This window comes from Amblyomma mixtum, chromosome 7 (genome assembly GCF_055824585.1).
Source record: "Amblyomma mixtum isolate Tamu chromosome 7, ASM5582458v1, whole genome shotgun sequence".
In the NCBI taxonomy this organism is placed as follows: domain Eukaryota; kingdom Metazoa; phylum Arthropoda; class Arachnida; order Ixodida; family Ixodidae; genus Amblyomma; species Amblyomma mixtum.
In genome coordinates, this window is record NC_143018.1 from 140,866,734 (window position 1) to 140,888,448 (window position 21,715).

A 21,715-nucleotide genomic window follows, 5' to 3' on the forward strand; every position below is an offset into this window, starting at 1 on the left:
AGGAGCGCGCCGAGTCTCAGTATAGACCGCTTTTATACAGCCCTTCTTTTAAACCGCCTTTTCCTCCAAGCACTTGTATTTTGGTCCCGTCTTCAATAAACAAGTTTTGTGTGTCAAGAAGTTGGAACTGCTGCCCCAGTCGGAAACGTGTCGCCGGACGAGCGGACGAAGACGTGCCATTGTTCTTCGTCGCATCTGACGGGCATCTGACGAGCCCATTCCAGCCAGCCGACGCTTTTCGAAAATATTTGTGGGCACCTGTACTGTGTTATGCCGCCAGAACACATTCTGACGTGCTTGAAAAGAATTTCTTCGCATTTGCTGTGGAAGTTTAATGCGCTCTTTTTCTTATACTTGGTTTTCACGAGACCCCAAAAATCTGCGAAAACATAGCGCAAAAAGGACACGCACGACACAGAACTGGACGGGACAGGCGCTAAGGCGGAGTAAAGAGGGATTGACAAGAGATTTAATTAAAAAAGGGTTCACGCTAATGCGAAGCAAATGTAAAGGCGTATTATATTTATTACAAACAAAAGAAGTAATTGTACAAGTGAGCTTCAGTTTACTCATGTCATAAGTGATATTCTTGAAATAAGTTTTGCAGTTCTTTTTTCTTAGTTCAGCGCTTTGCGCAGACAAACTTTCTATCTGTTCTCTTTAGTTTTTCTATATAAATTCCCCCTGAACTGTGGAATTAACTTCAGTTCCTAATCTACGCTCATGCGTCACGTGTCTGCTTCGTAGAGCGAAGTTTTTCATCATAACGTATTAACGGCATAGCGTTAAGGGCCCCGTGTAGAAGAAAAGCCAGTGTCGTTTTCAGCGTAGACGGCCTTGAGCAAAAAATGCAGAAATGAAGCAAAGAATTAATAAAATTCAGATCATACGAAAATTCAGCTGTCTCGAGTTTGTGTAGGAATTGAATCCAGGACCTTCGAATTGCTAGACGGACACGCTACCCATTCGCGGCGGACGCTTTTTTTTTATTGCCTGGCTTTGGCACATAACATTTAACCAAAAAACTCAACAAAAACACACGAAACGCTATGTACATACAACACTGTCGTGGTCAGTGAACACGAGTCTGGCTTCGTCAGATTAAAATTCCTGTAACATACACAACGGCTCTAGTCTTGAGAGCCACTCGGGAGGCTCCGAAGCGGCTTTCTGGATGGCAAGAAACCGGTCCATTCTTTCCCGAAAGTAAATTTGGGCAGGTCGTGCATCTGTATCACAACGATAGCTTGCCATTCTTGAGCGCCATATACAGTGGAGGTCCAACAATCGTTGGTTAAAGCCGACTAAAGGTGGGCCTGGTGAATGCGTTGTGGTCTTTCACTTGGGCATGTGCGCCAGAGACATGTGCTGATGCGTGCATAACGGCTAATGGGGTTTACGGTCCCAGAGCGGCTGACGCTATGAGGGACTCTATCATTTCGACTACCTGGGGTTCTTCAGCATCATCATCGTCAACCTGTCTCCACCCACTGCAGGGCAAAGGCCTCTCCCATGTCTCTCCAATTTACCCTGTCCTTTTCCAGCTGCGGCCACCGTATCCCCGCAAACTCCTTAATCTCATCCGCCCACCTAACTTTCTGCCGTCCCCTGCTGCGTTTGCCTTCTCTTGGAATCCACTCTGTTACCCTTAAGGACCAGCGGTTATATTACCTTCGCATTACACGCCCTGCCCAAGGCTATTCCTCTTGATTTCGACTAGGATGTCATTAACCCGCGTTTGTTTCCTTACCCGCTCCGCCAGCTTCCGATCTCTTAACGTTACAGCTGTCAATTTTGTTTGCAGAGCTCAATGCGTTGTCCTTAACTCAACCCTTTTCGTTAACTTCCACGTTTTTTCCCCATAAGTGAGTAGCGGTAAGATACAGCTGTTATATACTTTTCTCTTGAGGGATGTTGGGAAGTTCATTTTCATGACCTAAGAAACCTGCCAAATGCGCTCTACCCCATTCTTATTCTTCTAGTCATTTTCTTCTCGTGATCCTGAGCTGCGGTCACTACCTGCCCTACGCAGACGTTTTCACTTACCACTTCCAGCATCCCGCTACCAATTCTGAATTGCTATTCCAGTGCGCGACTGTTGAACATTACTTTGGTTTTCTGTATGTTAATCTTTAGACCCACCGCTCTCTTCAGCCTAAGTCATTGATCACGGCTTGCAGTTCATCTCCGGAGTGCATTAGCAAAGCAATGTCATCAGCGGATTCAGATTAGTTAGGTACTCCCCATTAATTCTTATCCCGAACTGTTCCGAATCCAGGCATCGGCATACCTCCTGTACACAGGCGGTGAATAGCATGGCGAGATTGTCTCCCTGCCTGACCACCTTCTTTATTTGAATTTCATTGCTGATTTTATGGAAGCCTGTGGTAGCTGAGCAGTCACTTTGATATCCAGTATTTTCACATAAGACCCTTCCACATCCTGATTCCGCAAATGCCTCCATGACTGCTTATATTTCCACTGAGTCAAATGCTGTCCCGTAATCAGTGAAGGCTATATATAGCGGTCGGTTATATTCTGCGCATTTCTCTATCTGATGGACAGTGTGAATATGACCTATTGTCGAGTATCCTTTGCGAAAGCGTCCATGATATGGTTGAATGATGTCTAAGTTTGTCCTGTGACGTCTCCTTTCTTGCGATTTTTTTATTTTTTATTTATTTGGGAATAATGCAGAGTCGGCTGACTCCAAGCAGGAGTGGACACAAAAAAAACAAATACAAGAATCAAGAATACAAGAATACACGAATACAAGAAACAATACAAGAATACAAGTACAACTTCACCCCAGCATTTTCAGGTTTGTAACGAACTCTTGCGTACTGAGACTGTCGACAATATTCCTAGGTAATTTATTCCAAGCGCGTATGGTTCTCGGAAAAAATGAATTCTTAAAGGTATCGTTTAAAGGGCTACATTCACGAATCATTTTCCCGTTATCAAAACACGAGCTTGTGCGTTAGCGATAAAGTTGGCGTTCTTCCCAGCTTCTGGTAATCTAGAGGTCATAAGGCATTGCGTATACTGCATATCGCCTGCACTGCTGATTCAAGAAGATCGTTCAGATCGGCGCGCACTTACGCAAAGCGAACTAAGGGGACAAATCAATACTCACGTTTGCTCCGCCGAACGTTACTGAGAGAAGCAGTAGAGCGCAGCAATGGGCCATCCCGGGAGTAACGAAAGATAATCTAGCAGAACTTTTTGCTGGGCTAGTTGGTCCATTCTGACATTGGTGAAAACAGCGCGAAAGAAGAAGCCCGAAGGCGAAACGAGCGCTCTTTCCTGTCACTTCCTCGTTTCGCCTTCGGGCTTCTTCTTTCGCGCTGTTTTCACCAATGTCGTAACGAAAGAGGAAGTAAAGAAAGCCTTAGGAGCAACACAAAGCTTGGCACTAGTTTGCCCTCTTCTCTTGGCCCTCCTCACTGAACCCTGGCCTATTCCCCGTCTTGGGTATGCGCCATGTCAGTCAGGCAACAACAACAATGCAAAGGGGGAAAAGAAGCTATAGTGAGGATCAAGTAACCGCACATCTCTTGAAGAACGGAGGAGAGATTGTGCTTGAAAAACTAGCCACCCTGTATACGCAATGCCTTATTACCTCGAGTGGACCAGAAGCTTGGAAGACGATAACATAATCTTCATCCATAAGAAAGGAGATGCCAAGGACTTGAAGAATTACGGACCGATCAGTATACTGCGCGTTGTCTACTATGTGTTTGCTAAGGTTCTCGCTAATATTGCCACGTATCATTGTAGTGTTTGTTCGTTCACGCTCAAGGCTGCAGGAAAGGGCTGTTATCATTTTTGTTCGTGACGCGAGAAGCGACCAGTCTAATCTCGATTGATCGCAGCCATGAAAGGCTGCATCTAGGCTTTTCCAGATTACTGTAGATGATCTTGTCCTGCTATCTGGAAGTTTCTTTGCCGGCTTTAAATTGAGCGATGCCGCGAGCGGCGGACATTCGTAGTTCGACGATTGACGAGCACGCTTGTTGCTTACGCCGCCACCGAGTGAGTCAGTTCTTTTGCGGGCGCAAGTCAGCCCAAATAAAGAGCTTCCTTTGCAAGTGTTTCTGGTGTCTTCCTGACCGCTGGACTGCCGTCACTACAACGTGACATCTGGTGGAGGTGCTGGGTAGCCTTCCATGTACCGGACACCCCCTACAAGCCGTGACTCCAGCCCTCTGAGTCATCAACCGCAGGACCTGAGTCCAGTCCACCGCGCTAGCCGACGCCTGCAAGGGGACGCACCAGAGTTTGGGAATCTGCCAGACCCTACCCGGAAGCGGAAGCCAGCCGCAACGTCTACCATGAGCTTGCCCCAGACGACGACTCCAATCATTCTTCACCAGCCCCGGGTGCCACCAACCTTCGACGCTTCGCCTGGCGCCGACACCGAAGAATGGCTGGAACAGTTCGACCGTGTGGCTGAAGCAACTGCTATTATCCGAAATACCTGTGAATGTCAATGACACGTTCTACTTCTGCTACCCGTGCTTTCGCTACCTGTTCAATGAAATATGGAAATGAAAATTTGTAAAGAGCGATCGTCCCAGTACCCAATGGATATTCTCACCAACCAGACACGGGAAGAACACATGCGACGGTGGTGGAGGACTCGTCAAAACCCGAGCAATGCTCACCAACCTAAGATTAAACCCTGAAAGCGCAATTCAGGCACCTAGAGACATAATTGGACGTGTGTTATCGAAACAACTGAAAGGTGTGCATCTGATACGTTTGGAAGTAAAAGAAGTCCTTGCCTTCCGCGAGTTAAAAAAGGAAGAGTGAATGACAGTGCACGCCTTTTTCATTTCATTTCACTTCATTTATTTACCTTAAAGGCCCCTTTCGGGGTATTACATAAGGGGTGGGTTAATCAAAAATTGGTACATTTTTTCACGATGACATATGAAGTTCAATGTTGGCGTTGAAGAGTGACGGGCAGGTAATAGCAGCAGCGGAGTGGGAGAGGCCGTTCCAGTCTGACGCGGCTCGTGGAAAGAAGGAGGTGGAAAAGGTTACGGTACGGGCACGTGGACGAGTAACTTGAAGGGGGTGACCAGTGCGATGTGATATGCGCGGTGGAGGTGCGCAGATGTATGGTTCATGGCCGAGTGAGCTGTAATAAAATTTATGAAAAAGAGATAGGGTTGCGACGCGACGACGGCAAGAAAGACTTCGTAAGTTGGACAGTGATTTCAGGGATGACACACTGATTTCGTATGAATATTGGGAGTGAATGAAACGGGCGGCGCGATTTTGCACGGCTTCAAGTGCATCGATTAGATATGCTTGATGGGGGCTCCAAATGGGGGATGCGTATTCTAGTTTTGGTCTTACCAATGATGTGTAAGCGAGTAATTTTACCTCTTTTGTTGCGTGACGTAAATGGCATTTAATCATGGCATGCGTGGCAGCTATCCAAGTCACCAACAGAAGCATCCTCTGAATTATTTGTGGCACGCACAGCCGAGTTGGCACGGAAGAAACCAAGTGTACAGAAGTGAAGACATTGTGCGTTGTCAAATCACTCGAATAAACGACTGCAGCCGAGAAGCAAATCGTTTTTAATAAAGCAGGTTCCCATGACGTTTTCTAATTATTAATTTCGCTAAAAATTCTTTGAAATATGCTACTTTCTTATTTGACTTTAACCTCTTTGTGTGAATTCTAAGCTGCGCATCGAGTCCTGAATGCGTTTTGGAGGAGGCGAAATGCCAAAAACATCCGTGTGCTGTGCGATGCCGCAGCGCATCAATGAACACCAGGTGGTGAAAAATAATCCCGCGTCCTTCTCTACAGTGGCTCTCGTAGTTAATCTGACGAATCGAGGCAAAAATGACTACATACGATATCTTACCAAAATTGACAACCCGATCACGAAGATAGGCTCTTCAGACCTTCATGGTGTGCTCAACCTTGCGCGAGGGTCTCATTGGAAGGGTCGTAGCTACTACGTAAACAAAATTATGCAACATGTTTTTTGTGATTCCAAATGTTGATATAAAGGAGAACATGTGGACAAAGTTTAAAAATATAAAAAATGGGTTTTTTTTAATTGCCGTCCGAGGTTTTCTTTGTTCCGTGTTGTCTTGAAGTTAGCGCCATCATATCTCTTTATAGAAAAGACATATAAATATGACCTTCAGCGGTTTGATAGGTTTTTTTGAATTCATTACAATTCACAATTACTGCCAATATGCTACAAGTCGTTTTTAATTAACGACCTGCGAACTAGATGCAAAAACGCTCTATGAGCGGATTTTGACAACTTTTATAATAACATGTATAGCTTGCAGACAGACAAAAATAACGGAACACAAATAAAAACATCACTATATCTGCTCACAGAATTTTCAGGTACCTAACTTTAATATATTTTGCGTAATTCATAATCAAAGTTGGCCAAAACAGCAGAGCACTCAAGCGCGGAACTCCACTTCTCCGTCGTTAATTTCGCGTGGTGCGAAAAAAATTGGGACAAAACCAATTGCGGATGCCTTCTGTCCAGTCATGGGGCGTTAATATATAGAAGTTTCAAATAAGTTCAAGAAGTCTACCAGCTACCCTTTGTTCGATCTCACGTGAAACTACCCAGCTATCATTTTCCTTTCACCCAGAGCCGCAGAAGCATGATTATGACGTGGTATCAGAGCGCATGCAGTTCGAATTGAATGCCGTAGGCACTGCAGCACGTCATCAGAGGAGTCTGAATTTGGCACGTAACTTCGTACGAGCCTCAGCGCTCACTTTGTTGTTGTTTTTTCCAGAAAATAGCGCCAGCAGATATGATTATTTCTTCGTTTCAGAAACTGGCATGATATCGTTTTGTACATGGCTTTAGACTCCTAATCACCGGATGACGTTAATGAAAACGTTAATTACAGGATTTCAATCAATTAGCTAGTGGTTAGTGTGGAGGTTATACTAACTGACATCCGTTGCGGCTGTTTCTGAAAAGATTTTCTTTCTATTTCGAAATCCTATTTCTAAGAATTTTTGAAGATGTTTGCTGAAACACCCGGTATATATGTAAAAGAAAAACAAAACCCACGCACACAAAATTTTGCCAGTTGTTAAATTGTCGTTGTAATGGGTGCATGTTCTATGTGACCTTATTTTTACAGCAGCAACATGGACAACCTGAAGCTGAGAGCCAGGCAACCCTGGCAGTTGCATCTTCCACCGTAAGTGTCAGATGCTAAATCCTAAACTTTGTTGATGCAAAAAACATAGGCCATCCATTCCTAGTCCCAGACATAAACGAGAGCTCCCAGAATTTTTTTTTTTTCAATGATCCACCTAGCTATTTCTCTGTATGCATGTATCGCATTCCATGCACCATTATTTGCGGAACATAAAGTGATATCAGAAAAGAACAGAAACTCTGTAAAGTTCAAACAATTGCATCATTTTACAGGCTGGGGTGTGCAGATGTGCTTGTTCAAAGCATGGAGTTATCACTGGGACACCACCAAGTGACAGCCGCCTTCATGCAACAAGAGAGGCAAGCACACAAACCTCAGCTATAGTGGTGCATGAAGTTGCAACACAGACATCTTGGAATCTGCCCCGACGAGTGGACACTGGTAAGCATGTTTTTTTTTTACTGCAGTCAATAGTGTGCCAGTTGTGTGGGTACAGATTTTATATCATATAAATGCTGCATTGTTTACCCCTCTATGCTCCGAAGAAAAACAGGTGCAATACTACAAGATAGTGCTAAAAAATGGCAAAAATTAGAAGTTTATTGCTGTGCATTCATGTTTTTGAGGAAGAGTATATTTGACTGGAAGGGATAATTACACCCCATTAACACAAAAAATTCATGCAGGCACACAGGCACACTTTGCCGTTAAGGTGCAGGTGTCAGCAGCTGCTCAAACTGACAGTTTTCATAAAGAACTGCCGTCAACAAGGGCACCGGAGTCCATCAATTCCTCAGAGCTGGAGTGGGGTCACCAAGCACGCTCTTCAACGCCTGTACAGTACAATGGGCACCATTTTCAAACGATGAGGCGTCAGAACAGGAAATGGATATTGATCAGAGTGCTCCTGCTGAGCATGACTGGACCTGCAGAGCTTCAGAAACATCACTGAACAGCACTTTTTTTGGGGTATGTCTTGCTGAACTGTGCACTTTGTGTGTACACAGTTCACACTTTGTGTGTACTTTGGAATGGCTTTAAATCCGGAGAAGACTGTTTCTCTCTGCATTACTCGTAAAAGAAATCCGATAAAACATGCATATATTCTTGGTTCATCCCCGCTTAAGGAAGTCACTTCGCTGAAGTACTTGGGTGTGACAATCACTCATGATCTGTCATGGAACGCCCACATTAACAACATCTGTTCATCTGCGTTCAGAAAACTATGTTTCCTGAGACATAAACTTCGGAATTCCCCTCCAAATGTAAAGCTTCTTAGTTATCTATCTTTGATCAGGCCAAAACTCGAATACGCGTGTGTAGTCTGGGATCTGCATACGGCATCCAACATAAAGAAGATTGAAAAAATACAAAGGAAGGCAGTTAGGTTTGTGTTCTCTAAATTTTCCAAATCTGATTCAGCCTCCGAAATAATGCAATTTCATGGTATTCCCCGCCTTGAGTGTCGTCGACAAGGTACTCGTTTAGATTTTCTTGCCCTCTTGCTCAACCGTAAGTTGGGACTTGACCCGTCATTATATCTTTTCCTTCAGCCCGCAAGAAGCACACGCCACTATCACACCAGCCTGTTAGCACCATATTTCGCACGCACAAATCTGTTCAAGTTTTGTTTTCTTCCGCGCACAATAGCGGACTGGAACTCTCTGCCCCACACGGACCAACACTGACATATTTGACATCAGCCATGCTTTGTAATTGTATGCATGTTTCTTTTTCTTTTCTTTTTTTTTCGCCATGTGACTTTTTGTTGCCATGTGATTTTTCTGATTTACTCAGTCTGTACAGTGCCCGTCCTGCTTGGACCTAACCATCGTCTGCAGTATGTACATAAATAAATAAATAAATAATATGCAAAATGCTCGGTTCTAAGTTATAAGTACAGCTTCTTTCGCCTTGCAGTACCACAGAAATAACCATGACCTCAGGTTGATGCCAGAAAGGTTAGGACATAAGTGCAATGTATATATTTCAGTGCACAAAAGTTTTTTTACAGTACGCAACCAGCAGTAACAACTATTAAAAACCTATTGTTCTTAACTCTCTGTAAAAATTTTTCCCGGGGCTCCATTCCGCTGACATAATGTAGGCCTGGATCCAAAAAGATGCACTTGTGCTCTAGATTAACATTTTGATGGCTACCACTTTATGCCACTTTATAATCATACCACTTTATAATCATGCAAGTAGGGAGTGTCGAACCATAGCTTGAACGGCAGGGAAGTGACCAGTTCATTTTTTTTTATTTAAGAATGCCATACAGGCCCTCTCGTGTAAGTGCAAATAACAATACAAGCTATGTTCAAAGAATGAAAGTCTCTAACGTAATGCAGAAGCATGTAAAACCTTTCAGACAGAAGAGAACACATCAGCATGTCAGGCACAGTGAAATATGTCTTTTGTGATTATGAGAAAGATACTCTGACCATCAGAACAAGCAGATCAGCACAAATTTGAAGTCAAAGTGACTGAAAAACCGATTTCCGATTAAAAGATGCAAAGGTTGAGTAGTAAGTAAATAATAAAATGCCAATAAGACTATAGTTCTGGTCTGGGGTTGTTGGTCTCGTTAGTTGGCTAGAGGGAGCAGCGCAAAATGACGGAGACAGGAGAGGAGAGGCGCCAAACTACCAACAATCCTGTTAGCTTCCGTGTTCATTCTCATCTTTTCGCGCTGCTCCCTCTAGCCATGCAAATGAGACATTACTGCAATTTTTAGCCCAAGTAATAAATTGCCTAGATCAAACAATAAAAGCACAAATTATGCATACAACTCCACGACACAAAATGAAATGTGAAAAAATGCAATGTCACAACAATATAAACAGAGCACAATAATGCCAGGAGCAGTTCAAGCAGCATAATACAAGGCTGTAATATTGAACTTTCAGAGAACTTTTAACAGCACTTCAAACATCCAGCAAGCTGCTGAACATTTTAACCTAACAACTTCCCCTCCACGATAACGTCAGGCTTAAATTTTAAATGCTACAGCTAAGGAAAGTTTATGGTTTTAAGGCGGAAGCCTTTAATGCCTCATCGTTGTAAGCAGAAGTTGTCGTCAGAAATGTCACGCTTTTCAGTTGGTCGAAACGGTCGTGACGTCACAGTGCGCGAATTTCGAACGGGGCCAATTGTACTTTGGCTAGTAACCATGCGACCAATTAAAGGGACCGTATAGTGATGCTGCAAGTTAGTGGGACTTACTTAACCAGTTAGCCCTAATTAACCTTTCTAGTCAGACCAGATAAATAAATAAAACCGAGTAGGAAATTGGCCGAGCTCGGGAATCGAACCCCGGTCTCCGGAGTGTGACAAGAGCACGCTACCTCTCCGCCATGCCACGGTGTCTTCGTTCACTCCCATCTTCCTCCCTTCCCCTTACAGGGAGGTTCAGGTGTCAACCGAGATATGCAGGACAGATACATTTCCTTTCCTCAAAAACCAATTTTCCCATGAGCAAGGTGTAGAACCTTTCCTCAAAAAGCGTTGCATTCAAAGGGCAACGCCATCTTCCGTGGACCCCCTTGCAGCGCTACAACACGCTGTCGCGTTCCACTCCTAAAGGCAAAGATTAAGCGTCTTTAATTGGCAGTTAATTAATGCACCAACAGAATGTGCAGTGAACAATCGCGTAGCAGAATGCAGCACTCAGGCTTTCGCCTTTCACCACTTTAGCCGCTAAAGTTCCTCGTAATTTTTTCTTACACCACACCTGATGCCTTCCATGTACAGCGACTGCCTGGAGAGTTCCACTAGCAACGCACATCTGCAGGAAGTTGCTCCGCCAATGCCATCCACGTGCAGTTTTAGTGTGATTCCAGCAGCAGCACGAGATGAAAGAAAATTCATCGTGTTCGAAAGCTGCTTGCAGCAACTGCTGCCATCTTTCTGCCCCAGCTGTCATACACCGTGGACTACAAGCCTTTCACTGATGGGCTCACTGGTGACAACCAAGAGCGCCTGCCACCGATGTCAGAATGTGGCAACATGGCAAAGCCAGCCATTGATTGGTGCGAAACCAGCTGGGAACGTGCTGCTGGCAGCGGGCCTGCTGTTCTCTGGGTGCCCTGTTGTCGCAGCACTTCGATGGCTACAGTCTATAAATGTACAGGCAATAAGCTACAGGCGATTTTTCCTGTACCAGGATCTTTACATGGTGCCAGCAGTAAACAAGGTAAGAGTTGCGTGTGCAATCCTGTATGTATTAATACGCTTAGTATGAGGCACACTGTGCGAGCGACTGGGCAGGCGCTAGCGCGGTTGTAGCTCATACTGAGTGTGACAGTAACTATATTTTTCTATTGCGAACACGTTTTCATGAAGGAAAGTACCACACAAACAATTTTTTGGCATATAAGAATCGCCACATAGCTTAATACAGAAATTAAAAGACAACTGGAAATATCAAGCAGCCACATTATTCTCTGCTGCTTGAAGCATGTCAACATACATTTATTATTGTGGAAACATGCTCAATCCAAAACGCCAGCTCCCTGAGAACAATGCACCAAACTGCACAAGCTTACTTTTGAAGTGGAGCTACTGCATGCAAATTTTTTGCGCAGTTTTCAAAATCTAGAAGAAAACAGCAAATCTACTGTGGCGAGTTACAAGCTCTACGCGGCTGAACAGGTGCCATGAAAAGTAAATGGAAAGCAATCTTAGGCGAAAAATTTAATTTCATTGCCCTTATTTTATACACCATTGAACAAAAATATTCAGCCAAATTGTGATTGTGTAAGTTACACAGTGCATCAATAAACCCCGACCGCTATGCTTTAGATTGAAAGAAATGAATTTTTTTTCATAATCGCCTTCCATTTACTCTTGACAGTTGCAGACAGACATGATAAAGCTATACCAACGAGATTCTCAAAACTCTGCTGCAATAGACAAACTTATGGACAGTCAACCAACGCTTGAACAAATAAATTTGCAACTAACTAGTAATATTATCCAAAACCAACATTGGCAATGCAGCGGTGAGTGCACTGAAGTGCGGTGTGATCATCAGTGGCTGCTAGCTGAGGATACCAAGGCTGACAGGTAATGGTTTTGCTTCTCTGTGTCCAGCTTTACCACGAGCAGCAGGATCACCTTTTGGCACAAACAGCTGCTGAGAAACTGGACCTGGCAGGAGATGGCCGTTGCGACTCTCCAGGCCATAGCGCCAAGTACATGACATATTCTGTGCTTGACACCATGACCAACCGCATCCTGCACTGTGAACAAGTGCAGGTCCGAGAGGTATGGAAATGAAAAATAGATAAAATGAATTACGTCAGTTTCACAAATTTAACATGGGTGTTCCTACGCAGTCAGCTGCTGTGCCTAACAACAACGCAATGGAAAAAGAAGGTCTCGAAAGGACCCTCACTAAGCTCGAAAACTGTGGTGCCAAAGTCCGATCCTTCACCTCAGGTAACAAACAAAATTACTGAACTTCTTTTAGTTGCTTAATGTGCTGCTCTATTCTTTGCACATATCTGGTCTTTTATTTTTATACTGCAAAAAAGTGATTGGCCTGGAGAAAAGCAGGAAAACAAGTTATACAAGTTTGAAAGGGACGCAGTCCAGTACATAATACGAGGCGTGTGAGAATACTTAAATCTTTAATACGAATATAATATATTGTCACGTTGTAGTGACGGCAGTCCAGCGGTCAGGAAGACACCAGAAATACTTGCAAACGAAGCTCTTTATTTGGGCTGACTTGCGCCCGCAAAAGAACTGACTCGGTGGCGGCGTAAGCAACAAGCGTGCTCGTCAATCGTCGAACTACGAATGCCCGCCGCTCGCGGCATCGCTCAATTTAAAGCCGGCAAGGAAACTTCGAGATAACAGGTCGAGATCATCTACAGTAATCTGGAAAAACCTAGATGCAGCCTTTCATGGCTGCGATCAATCGAGATTAGACTGGTCGCTTCTCGCGTCACGAACAAAAATGATAACAACCCTTTCCTGCAGCCTTGAGCGTGAACGAACAAACACTACAATGATACGTGGCATTACCCCCCTTCAAAAGAAGCATCGTCTCGATGCTTTAAAATAAAAATAAACACGGAAAATGAAACTTCCGAGTCCTTTAGCGTTCATAATATGGCTTCAGGCGTACGACATGTACGACTTCCGGGCGAGGGCGGCGTCGCTGAGATGCTGTCGTGGCGTCGGGGATGACTTCATAGTCGAGGTCACCGATGCGACGGAGAACCCTGTACGGGCCAAAGTAGCGTCGCAGCAACTTTTCGCTCAATCCGCGGCGGCGAACTGGCGTCCATATCCAAACCCGATCACCTGGCTTGTAATGCGTGTCTCGTCGGCGCAGATTGTAGCGTCGGGCGTCGGTGTGCTGCTGGTCTCGAATGCGAAGCCGCGCAAGTCTTCGGGCTTCCTCGGCACGATGAAGGTAGGCGGTGACGTCGAGGTTGTCTTCGTCTGAAACCTGCGGGAGCATTGCGTCGAGTGTTGTCGTGGGCTTCCTGCCGTATACCAGCTGGAATGGGGTAAACCTGGTTGTCTCCTGGACGGCAGTATTATAAGCGAAGATCACGTAGGGCAGAATCGAGTCCCACGTCTTGTGTTCGGCGTCGATGTACATGGAGAGCATGTCTGCGATGGTCTTGTTCAGACGCTCTGTGAGTCCGTTGGTTTGTGGATGATAGGCAGTGGTCCTCCGATGGCTTGTCTGGCTGTAGTTTAAAATGGCTTGCGTGAGCTCCGCTGTAAACGCCGTTCCTCTGTCTGTGATGAGCACTTCCGGGGCGCCGTGTCGCAGGAGAATCTCTTCGACAAAAAATTTTGCGACTTCTGTTGCGGTACCACTAGGCAATGCTTTTGCTTCGGCGTAGCGGGTCATGTAGTCGGTGGCCACGATGATCCACTTGTTTCCTGATGAAGAGGTCGGAAAGGGGCCGAGGAGGTCCATCCCTATTTGCTGAAAGGGCTTAGTTGGCGGTGGTATGGGGTTCAGGAGTCCGGCTGGTCTAGTCGGAGGCGTTTTGCGTCGCTGACACTCACGGCACGTTTTCACGTAATGGGAAACGTCGGTAGCTAGCCGTGGCCAATAGTACTTCTCCTGGATGCGGTGCAACGTGCGAGCAATCCCGAGATGTCCTGCAGTCGGCTCATCATGACATGCCTGCATAATTTCTTGCCTGAGATTTTTGGGCACGACAAGAAGATGCACTGTCCTGTTCGGTGCGAAGTTCTTCTTCAGGAGGACATTATTGTGAAGGACGAAGGACGACAGTTGCCGCTTGAACCCTCGGGGAGGCGATGCGGTCTTGCCTTTGAGATAATCAACTAGGCTTTGCAAGTCAGGATCCGAGTGCTGCTGCTGCGCGAAACTGCTGGCGCTTACCGGTCTTAAGAAAGCGTCGTCGTCTTCCTCTTCGGGTGCTGCGTCGACAGGAGCTCGTGACAATCAGTCTGCATCGGAATGCTTGCGGCCAGATTTGTAGACTACAATTATGTCGAATTCTTGAAGACGCAGGCTCCAACGAGCAAGGCGGCCGGAGGGATCTTTCAAATTGGCCAGCCAGCACAGAGCATGGTGATCGCTCACAACCTTGAATGGTCGTCCGTATAGGTAGGGGCGAAATTTGGACGTGGCCCAAATAATGGCGAGATATTCTTTCTCTCTCGTCGAATAGTTGGCTTCGGCTCTCGACAGTGAACGGCTAGCGTACGCGATAACTTTCTCCTGTCTGCCATTTTTCTGAACGAGGACCGCTCCTAAGCCCACCCCGCTTGCATCGGTATGAACTTCGGTTTCGGCGTTTTCATCAAAGTGCCCGAGCACAGGAGGGGACTCTAAGCGGCGCTTCAGCTCGTTGAAAGCTTCCTCTTGTGGCGTTTCCCATTTAAAAGGCACGTCAGCCTTGGTAAGTTGAGTCAAAGGTTCAGCGATGCGCGAAAAGTTTTTGACGAATCGTCGGTAATAAGCGCACAATCCAAGTGTTGTGTCCCCTTATTGCTTTTGTGTGTGCGCGCCCCCGCATCCTCCTCCTAACGACCACTCACATCCTCCTCCTAACGACCACTCGCATCCTCCTCCTAACGACCACTTGCCCCTCGTCGCACGCTGTCGCCAGATGCCCCCCCCCCCCATGGTGCGCCCCCGCATCCTCCTCCTGTTTTGGGAAGCCACTCCCTCCCGTGGACGCTTCTCCGCTCCCTCCTTTCTTCGGGCGACCAGTTCGGCTCCTGCCTCGGTCGACGCTGGTCGCACCCTCATCGGCTTTAAATAAACGAAGTCTAAAAGTACCGTGTGCGTCTTTCGCTGCATTCAACACAGCGACCGGACACGACAGTGGCGACGAGAAAGTGGATTCGACCCGCGCTACGCAACGCTATTGACAAGCCATGGCTACGCGAGGGTTTCCCAATCAGATACCAGAGTTCAACGGCTCATCGTGGTCATCGTGGGTTGGACGCCTTCAGTTTTGAAGCTAACAACATCACAGACCCAGCCTTGAAGAGGGCCAACCTGCTGACGCTGTGCGGGGAGCAGACCTACGATACTGTCTGCGCCCTTATTCAGCCAAGCACACCAGCGGCAGTGTCTTACGACGACATCGTAAAAGCGCTGCAAAAGCACTACGACCCAAGGCCATCCGAGGTCTACAGCCGGGCTCGCTTCCAACGACGAGATCAACTGGGAGGAGAAACTGTGAGCGCCTACGTAGCCGCGCTCAAGAAGCTCGCTGCCGACTGCAATTTTGGAACGCTGTCGACAACAGCTACCGGGCAGGAGGGAGACGCAGCTTCTTCTGCTAACACCACCATGCTTCCCTTGGACGTGATGTTACGCGACAGATTTGTGTGCGGACTGAGTGACGAGTCACTGCAGCAGCGCCTGTTCGCTGAGAAGGACCTCACATTCAGCAAAGCTTACGACATCGCCGTTCGAGCGGAGAGCGCCGGTCACCAGCAGAGAGGGATTCGCCGGAACACCGAGCCGGTACACCAGACAAGCAACCAGGTGCGCAAGCCTTCTGTTGTTGTAAAATCGGTCAAAAAGGCACAACGCTGCTGGCGGTGTGACGACCAACACAACCCCCAGGGATGTCGATTCCAGTCAGCCACGTGTAATTTTTGCCACAAGCGAGGGCATATCGAGAGAGCATGCATTACGAAACGGAGACTTGCCAAGATAAAGTCACCTTCCCAGCCTAATCACAGCGTCAACGCCTCAGAGAATACGCCGCTATCTGATCTCCATGGAACAACATCAGCAACACCATCTGTGTTGTACGACCTGAACACCATGAATCTCGGCACGCGACCGAAGATTTTTACAGAAGTAAGCGTACATCACCAGCTGATTAAGTTCGAGGTGGACTCCGGCGCAGCCTGTACTCTGATCAGTGAGGACACGTTCCGAACTTCATGGCCATCTGACGCACCCGCCCTGCAACAAGACGACACGCACCTGCGAACGTGGTCAGGACAGAATCTGCCACTATTGGGCTCTGCCAACGTGCAGGTTAACTACAACGGCCAGACCCATACGCTACCTCTGCTTGTTGTGAAGGGCACAGGATCAAGCCTTCTAGGGAGAAACTGGTTTTCTCCACTAGGCGTGATGATATGCGGCATACACCAGACGCCGAGCCAGAACATGGTTGAGCAACTGCAAGAGAAATACGAAAGAGTATTCTCGGAAGAGATTCCAGGAAACGAAGGGCCCCCGGTCACACTGGAGTTGTTGGACAACGCGCAACCCAAATTTCTGAAGGCCAGGCCGGTGCCGTTTGCTCTCCGAGATTCAGTTGAAAAAGAGTTGGACAAACTGGAGCAGCAAGGTGTCATCGAGCCGACGCAGCATTCAGAATGGGCCACACCACTTGTCGTAGTTCGCAAGAAGAACGGAACCATACGCCTCTGCGGAGACTACCGGAGCACCGTCAATCTTGCGACTAAAGCGTCCTCTTACCCGCTACCGACACCTGAAGAAGTATTCAGTGTACTACGTGGCGCAAGAGTCTTCAGCACATTGGACCTCACCCAGGCGTATCAGCAGCTGAAGGTGAGCGAGTCAACTGCTGAATTATTGGCAATTAACACACTGAAAGGCTTGTACAAAGTCAAGCGACTGCCTTTTGGCGTAGCTGCAGCCCCGGCCATATTTCAAAAATTCATGGAGACAGTGCTTCAGGGCATCCCAGGAGTTTGTGTCTACCTTGACGATGTCATCATCAGTGGCACTTCCACTGAAGAGCATGCAGTGCGCCTAGAGCTCGTTCTCGAAAGGCTAGCAAACGCTAATTTGTGCATAAGCAAATCGAAGTGCTGTTTTGCGGTGCCAGAGGTGCAATTTCTGGGACACCGAATTGATGCGGAAGGCATTCACCCTACCGAGGACAAAGTGCGAGCGATCACAGAAGCACGAGCTCCAACAAACAAGCAGGAGCTACAGGCTTTTCTCGGACTCTTGACGTTCTACGACCGGTTCTTGGAACAAAGAGCTACCGTGGCCAACGACTTATACCAACTCCTTCGGAAAGATGTGACATGGACATGGTCGCCACGCCATCAGCAGTCATTCGATGCCCTGAAAGACCTGATTCGAAGATGTACAGTCCTCCGCCACTACGACGAAAGGAAGCCTCTGCTTTTGGCTTGCGACGCATCACCGTACGGAGTCGGCGCGGTTCTATCGCAAACTGACGAGCAAGGAAGGGAAGCTCCCATCGCCTTCGCCTCACGTACGTTGTCGCAAGCAGAACGCAACTACGCGCAACTTGACAAAGAAGGGCTAGCCATCGTCTACGCGGCGACACATTTTCACCAGTACATTGCCGGCCGGAAGGTGACCTTTATAACCGATCACCGACCGCTATTGGGCATTCTGGGACCACAAAGGCCTATGCCACCAACTTTGTCTCCGCGAATGACACGTTGGTGCATCAAACTCTCAGCGTACGACTACGCTCTGGTCTACCGCAATGGGAGTAAACATCAAAACGCCGATGCGCTAAGCCGTCTGCCACTAGACGCAACTGTTGACGAACCATTTCCACCAGGAGACGTTCTGATGTTCGAAGCACTGCCAGAACCTCCGCTTACAGCAGGCACAGTTGCAGCATCTACGCAGAAGTGCGCAGCTCTCCGGCTAGTTTACACAGCTGTTCAACAAGGCAACGTGCATAAACTCAAAGGGGACAACTTCGACGCTTACCGCAGGCGAGCTACAGAGTTGAGCACCCATCGCGGCTGCATCATATTTGGGTCCCGAGTTGTGATGCCGAGAGAACTACGCGCACAAGCTATGTCTCTCATCCACGCCGGACATCGGGGCATCGTTGCAATGAAAAAGTGTGCCAGAAGCTACATGTGGTGGCCTGGCATTGACAACGACATCGAAACAGTGGTGCGAGAATGCAAGCCTTGCCAGAGCAGCCGGAGCGCCCCGCCGAAAGCTCCTGTCCCAGAATGGGAAAAGCCAGACACACCATGGCACACACTGCACATTGATTTTGCAGGACCAATTGAGGGCTGCACTTTCCTTGTGGTCGTAGATGCCTACACAAAGTGGCTTGAGATAAGGCAAATGGGACAGACGACTTCGGCAGCAGTCATTGACAACCTCCGATCACTATTTGCAACGTTCGGCCTGCCGCGCAAGGTAGTGTCGGACAACGGAACACCGTTTGTGTCTGCGGAGATCCTCAAGTTTTATCGCGACAACGGGATCTCATCAGTTACATCGGCCCCCTACCACCCAGCGACAAACGGACAAGCCGAGCGCTACGTAGCCGAGCTAAAACGCGCCCTTGAAAGAGATCAGACAGGCTCGCTGCAGCGCCGCCTTGCGCGCTTTCTCTTCAAGCAGCACACGACGGTTCAGAGCACAACAGGCGAGACCCCCTCGAAAATGATGTTCGAGCGTGAAATGCGAACCCAGCTCACAGCCATCCTCCCCGAGCCAAAGGCAGAGACGTTCCGGGAAGAAAAAGCAATTCCGCGCTGCGGCACGCTTAATGAGGGGCAGCGCGTCCTCGCCCGACAGTTTCTGAAAAAGCCACGCTGGGAGGAAGCTACAATTGTCAGACGCATAGGCCTGCGCTCTTGGCTCGTCAACATACATGGCACAGTAGCACGCCGACATCTCAACCAGCTGCGTAGATTTACGACGCCGTCTGAGAGCTGTCCGCCAGCGGAGAGAACACGTGCACCATCTTCCCACATAGCCTGGCACCTCTTCCCGGAAGAAGAGACTTCGCCCAGGACAGACCTAGGAGACACAGCGAACAACAGCCAGCCTACAAGTGTTTCTCCCCCGAGCGCACAAAGCCAGCGCGCCTCCACGCGTGAGCGCCGACCCCCTGCACGATACCAGGCAACTTTCTAAGGGGGAAGGAAGTGTTGTGTCCCCTTATTGCTTTTGTGTGTGTGCGCCCCCGCATCCTCCTCCTAACGACCACTCACATCCTCCTCCTAACGACCACTCGCATCCTCCTCCTAACGACCACTTGCCCCTCGTCGCACGCTGTCGCCAGATGCCCCCCCATGGTGCGCCCCCGCATCCTCCTCCTGTTTTGGGAAGCCACTCCCTCCCGTGGACGCTTCTCCGCTCCCTCCTTTCTTCGGGCGGCCAGTTCGGCTCCTGCCTCGGTCGACGCTGGTCGCACCCTCATCGGCTTTAAATAAACGAAGTCTAAAAGTACCGTGTGCGTCTTTCGCTGCATTCAACACAGCGACCGGACACGACACCAAGGAATCTGCGTATAGCCTTCTTGTCATTAGGCTGTGGAAACTCTGCGATCGCAGCCGTCTTCTGGGGGTCTGGGCGAACTCCATCCTTGCTTACGACGTGACCAAGGAAGAGCAGCTCCTCGTAGGCGAAGTGGCACTTCTCTGGTTTCAGTGTCAGGCCTGAAGACTTGATCGTTTCCAGCACTATCCGAAGCCTTCTGAGGTGGTCTTCAAAGCTTGAGGAGAAGACAACAACGTCATCTAAGTAGACTAGGCAAATCTGCCACTTCAAGCCTGCGAGCACCGTATCCATTACTCGCTGGAACGTCGCTGGTGCAGAGCAGAGGCCGAATGGCATCACCTTGAACTCGAAGAGCCCGTCTGGCGTGATGAACGCAGTCTTCTCGCGATCTCTTTCGTCGACTTCAATTTGCCAGTAGCCGCTCTTCAGGTCCATCGATGAGAAGTACTTAGCGTTGCACAGCCGGTCCAGTGTATCGTCGATGCGGGGGAGGGGGTAGGCATCCTTCTTCGTAATGTTGTTCAGGCGGCGGTAATCGACGCAAAAGCGAAGGGTGCCGTCTTTCTTTTTCACTAGGACGACCGGTGCTGCCCAGGGGCTCCTCGATGGCTGTATGACGTCGTCACGAAGCATTTCCTCAACTTGCTTGCAGATTGCTTGGCGTTCTAGCGGCGATACGCGGTAGGGGCTCTGTCGGAGTGGTCGTGCGTGTTCGTTTGTGACGATGCGGTGCTTGGCAAGCCGGGGTTCGTCGCACATTCGATGCTGATGAGAAGCAATCGGTGTACATTTGAAGAAGACTGCGTATTTGGTCTTGTCTGATCCGGGGTAATGCCGGGTTGATGTCGAACGTGGGTTGATGGCCTTGGTCAGATGGTTCTGCGGGTTGGTCGGGTAGGGCAAATACGTCTCTGATGTCTGCCAGCTCGTCGAGGAAAGCGATCGTCGTACCTTTGTTTAGATGCCGGTATTCTTCCGTGAAGTTGGTTAGCAACACCTGGGCTTGGCCATTTCGGATTTCGGCGACTCCCCTCGCGACGTCCAATCCTCGATCCAGGAGTAACTGGGCGTTCCCCTCGATAACGCCTTCGGCATTTTCGATGTCTCCAGTACCTATGCCGACGAGAACACTTGATCGGGGCGGCACGCTCAATGCTTCATCGAGGACGTTTAAGGCAACGTGATGAGTCACGCCCGTCGCAACAGGTATGGCCTTTTCCGTGGAAAGCTTGATCGACTTAGATCGAAGGTCGATGATCGCCCGATGTTCGTTCAGGAAGTCCATTCCCAAAATCACGTCTCTCGAGCATTGCTGTAGGATCAGGAAGGTTGTTGCATAGGTTCTCCCATTTACAGTAACTCTCGCGGTGCAGCGTCCTGACGGCGTAATCAGGTTGCCACCTGCGGTGCGTATCAGCGGGCCATCCCAGGTTGTTGTTACCTTCCTGAGTAGGACAGCGAGTGGGCCACTCATGACAGAGTAGTCAGCTCCCGTGTCCACCAAGGCAGTAACCGCGTGACCGTCGACCGTAACTTCAAGGTCACTTGTTCGCGTTCTCGTCTTGTACGTTGTCTTCGGTGTCCGATCTCGGCTTCGCCGAGTAGTGAGGCTGCGGTGGGCGTACTGCGACGTTACTTCACTGGGCAGCGGTAAAAGCTTCAAGTATGGCCGCGTCGTCGTCGTCGGTGTCGTCGTCGTCGGTGTCGTCGTCGTCGTCGTCGTAGTTGAAGCATGGTCTTGAGTACTCGTCGATGGAGGATCTTTGTCATTGCGCTTAGAAGCAACCTCACCTCCAGA

General features: G+C 48.3%; 1 protein-coding gene across 1 annotated transcript; it reads left to right on the forward strand.

Annotated features, from left to right (window-relative positions):
- Window positions 1-7,032: 7,032 nt before the first annotated feature.
- On the forward strand, window positions 7,033-12,455 carry LOC149337722 (uncharacterized). The gene is made up of 4 exons (XM_089554503.1): window positions 7,033-7,051; window positions 7,862-7,979; window positions 11,001-11,370; window positions 12,270-12,455. Exons 1-4 carry the CDS (start codon window positions 7,033-7,035, stop codon window positions 12,453-12,455), a joined length of 693 nt encoding a protein of 230 aa, XP_089410629.1.
- Window positions 12,456-21,715: the final 9,260 nt, after the last annotated feature.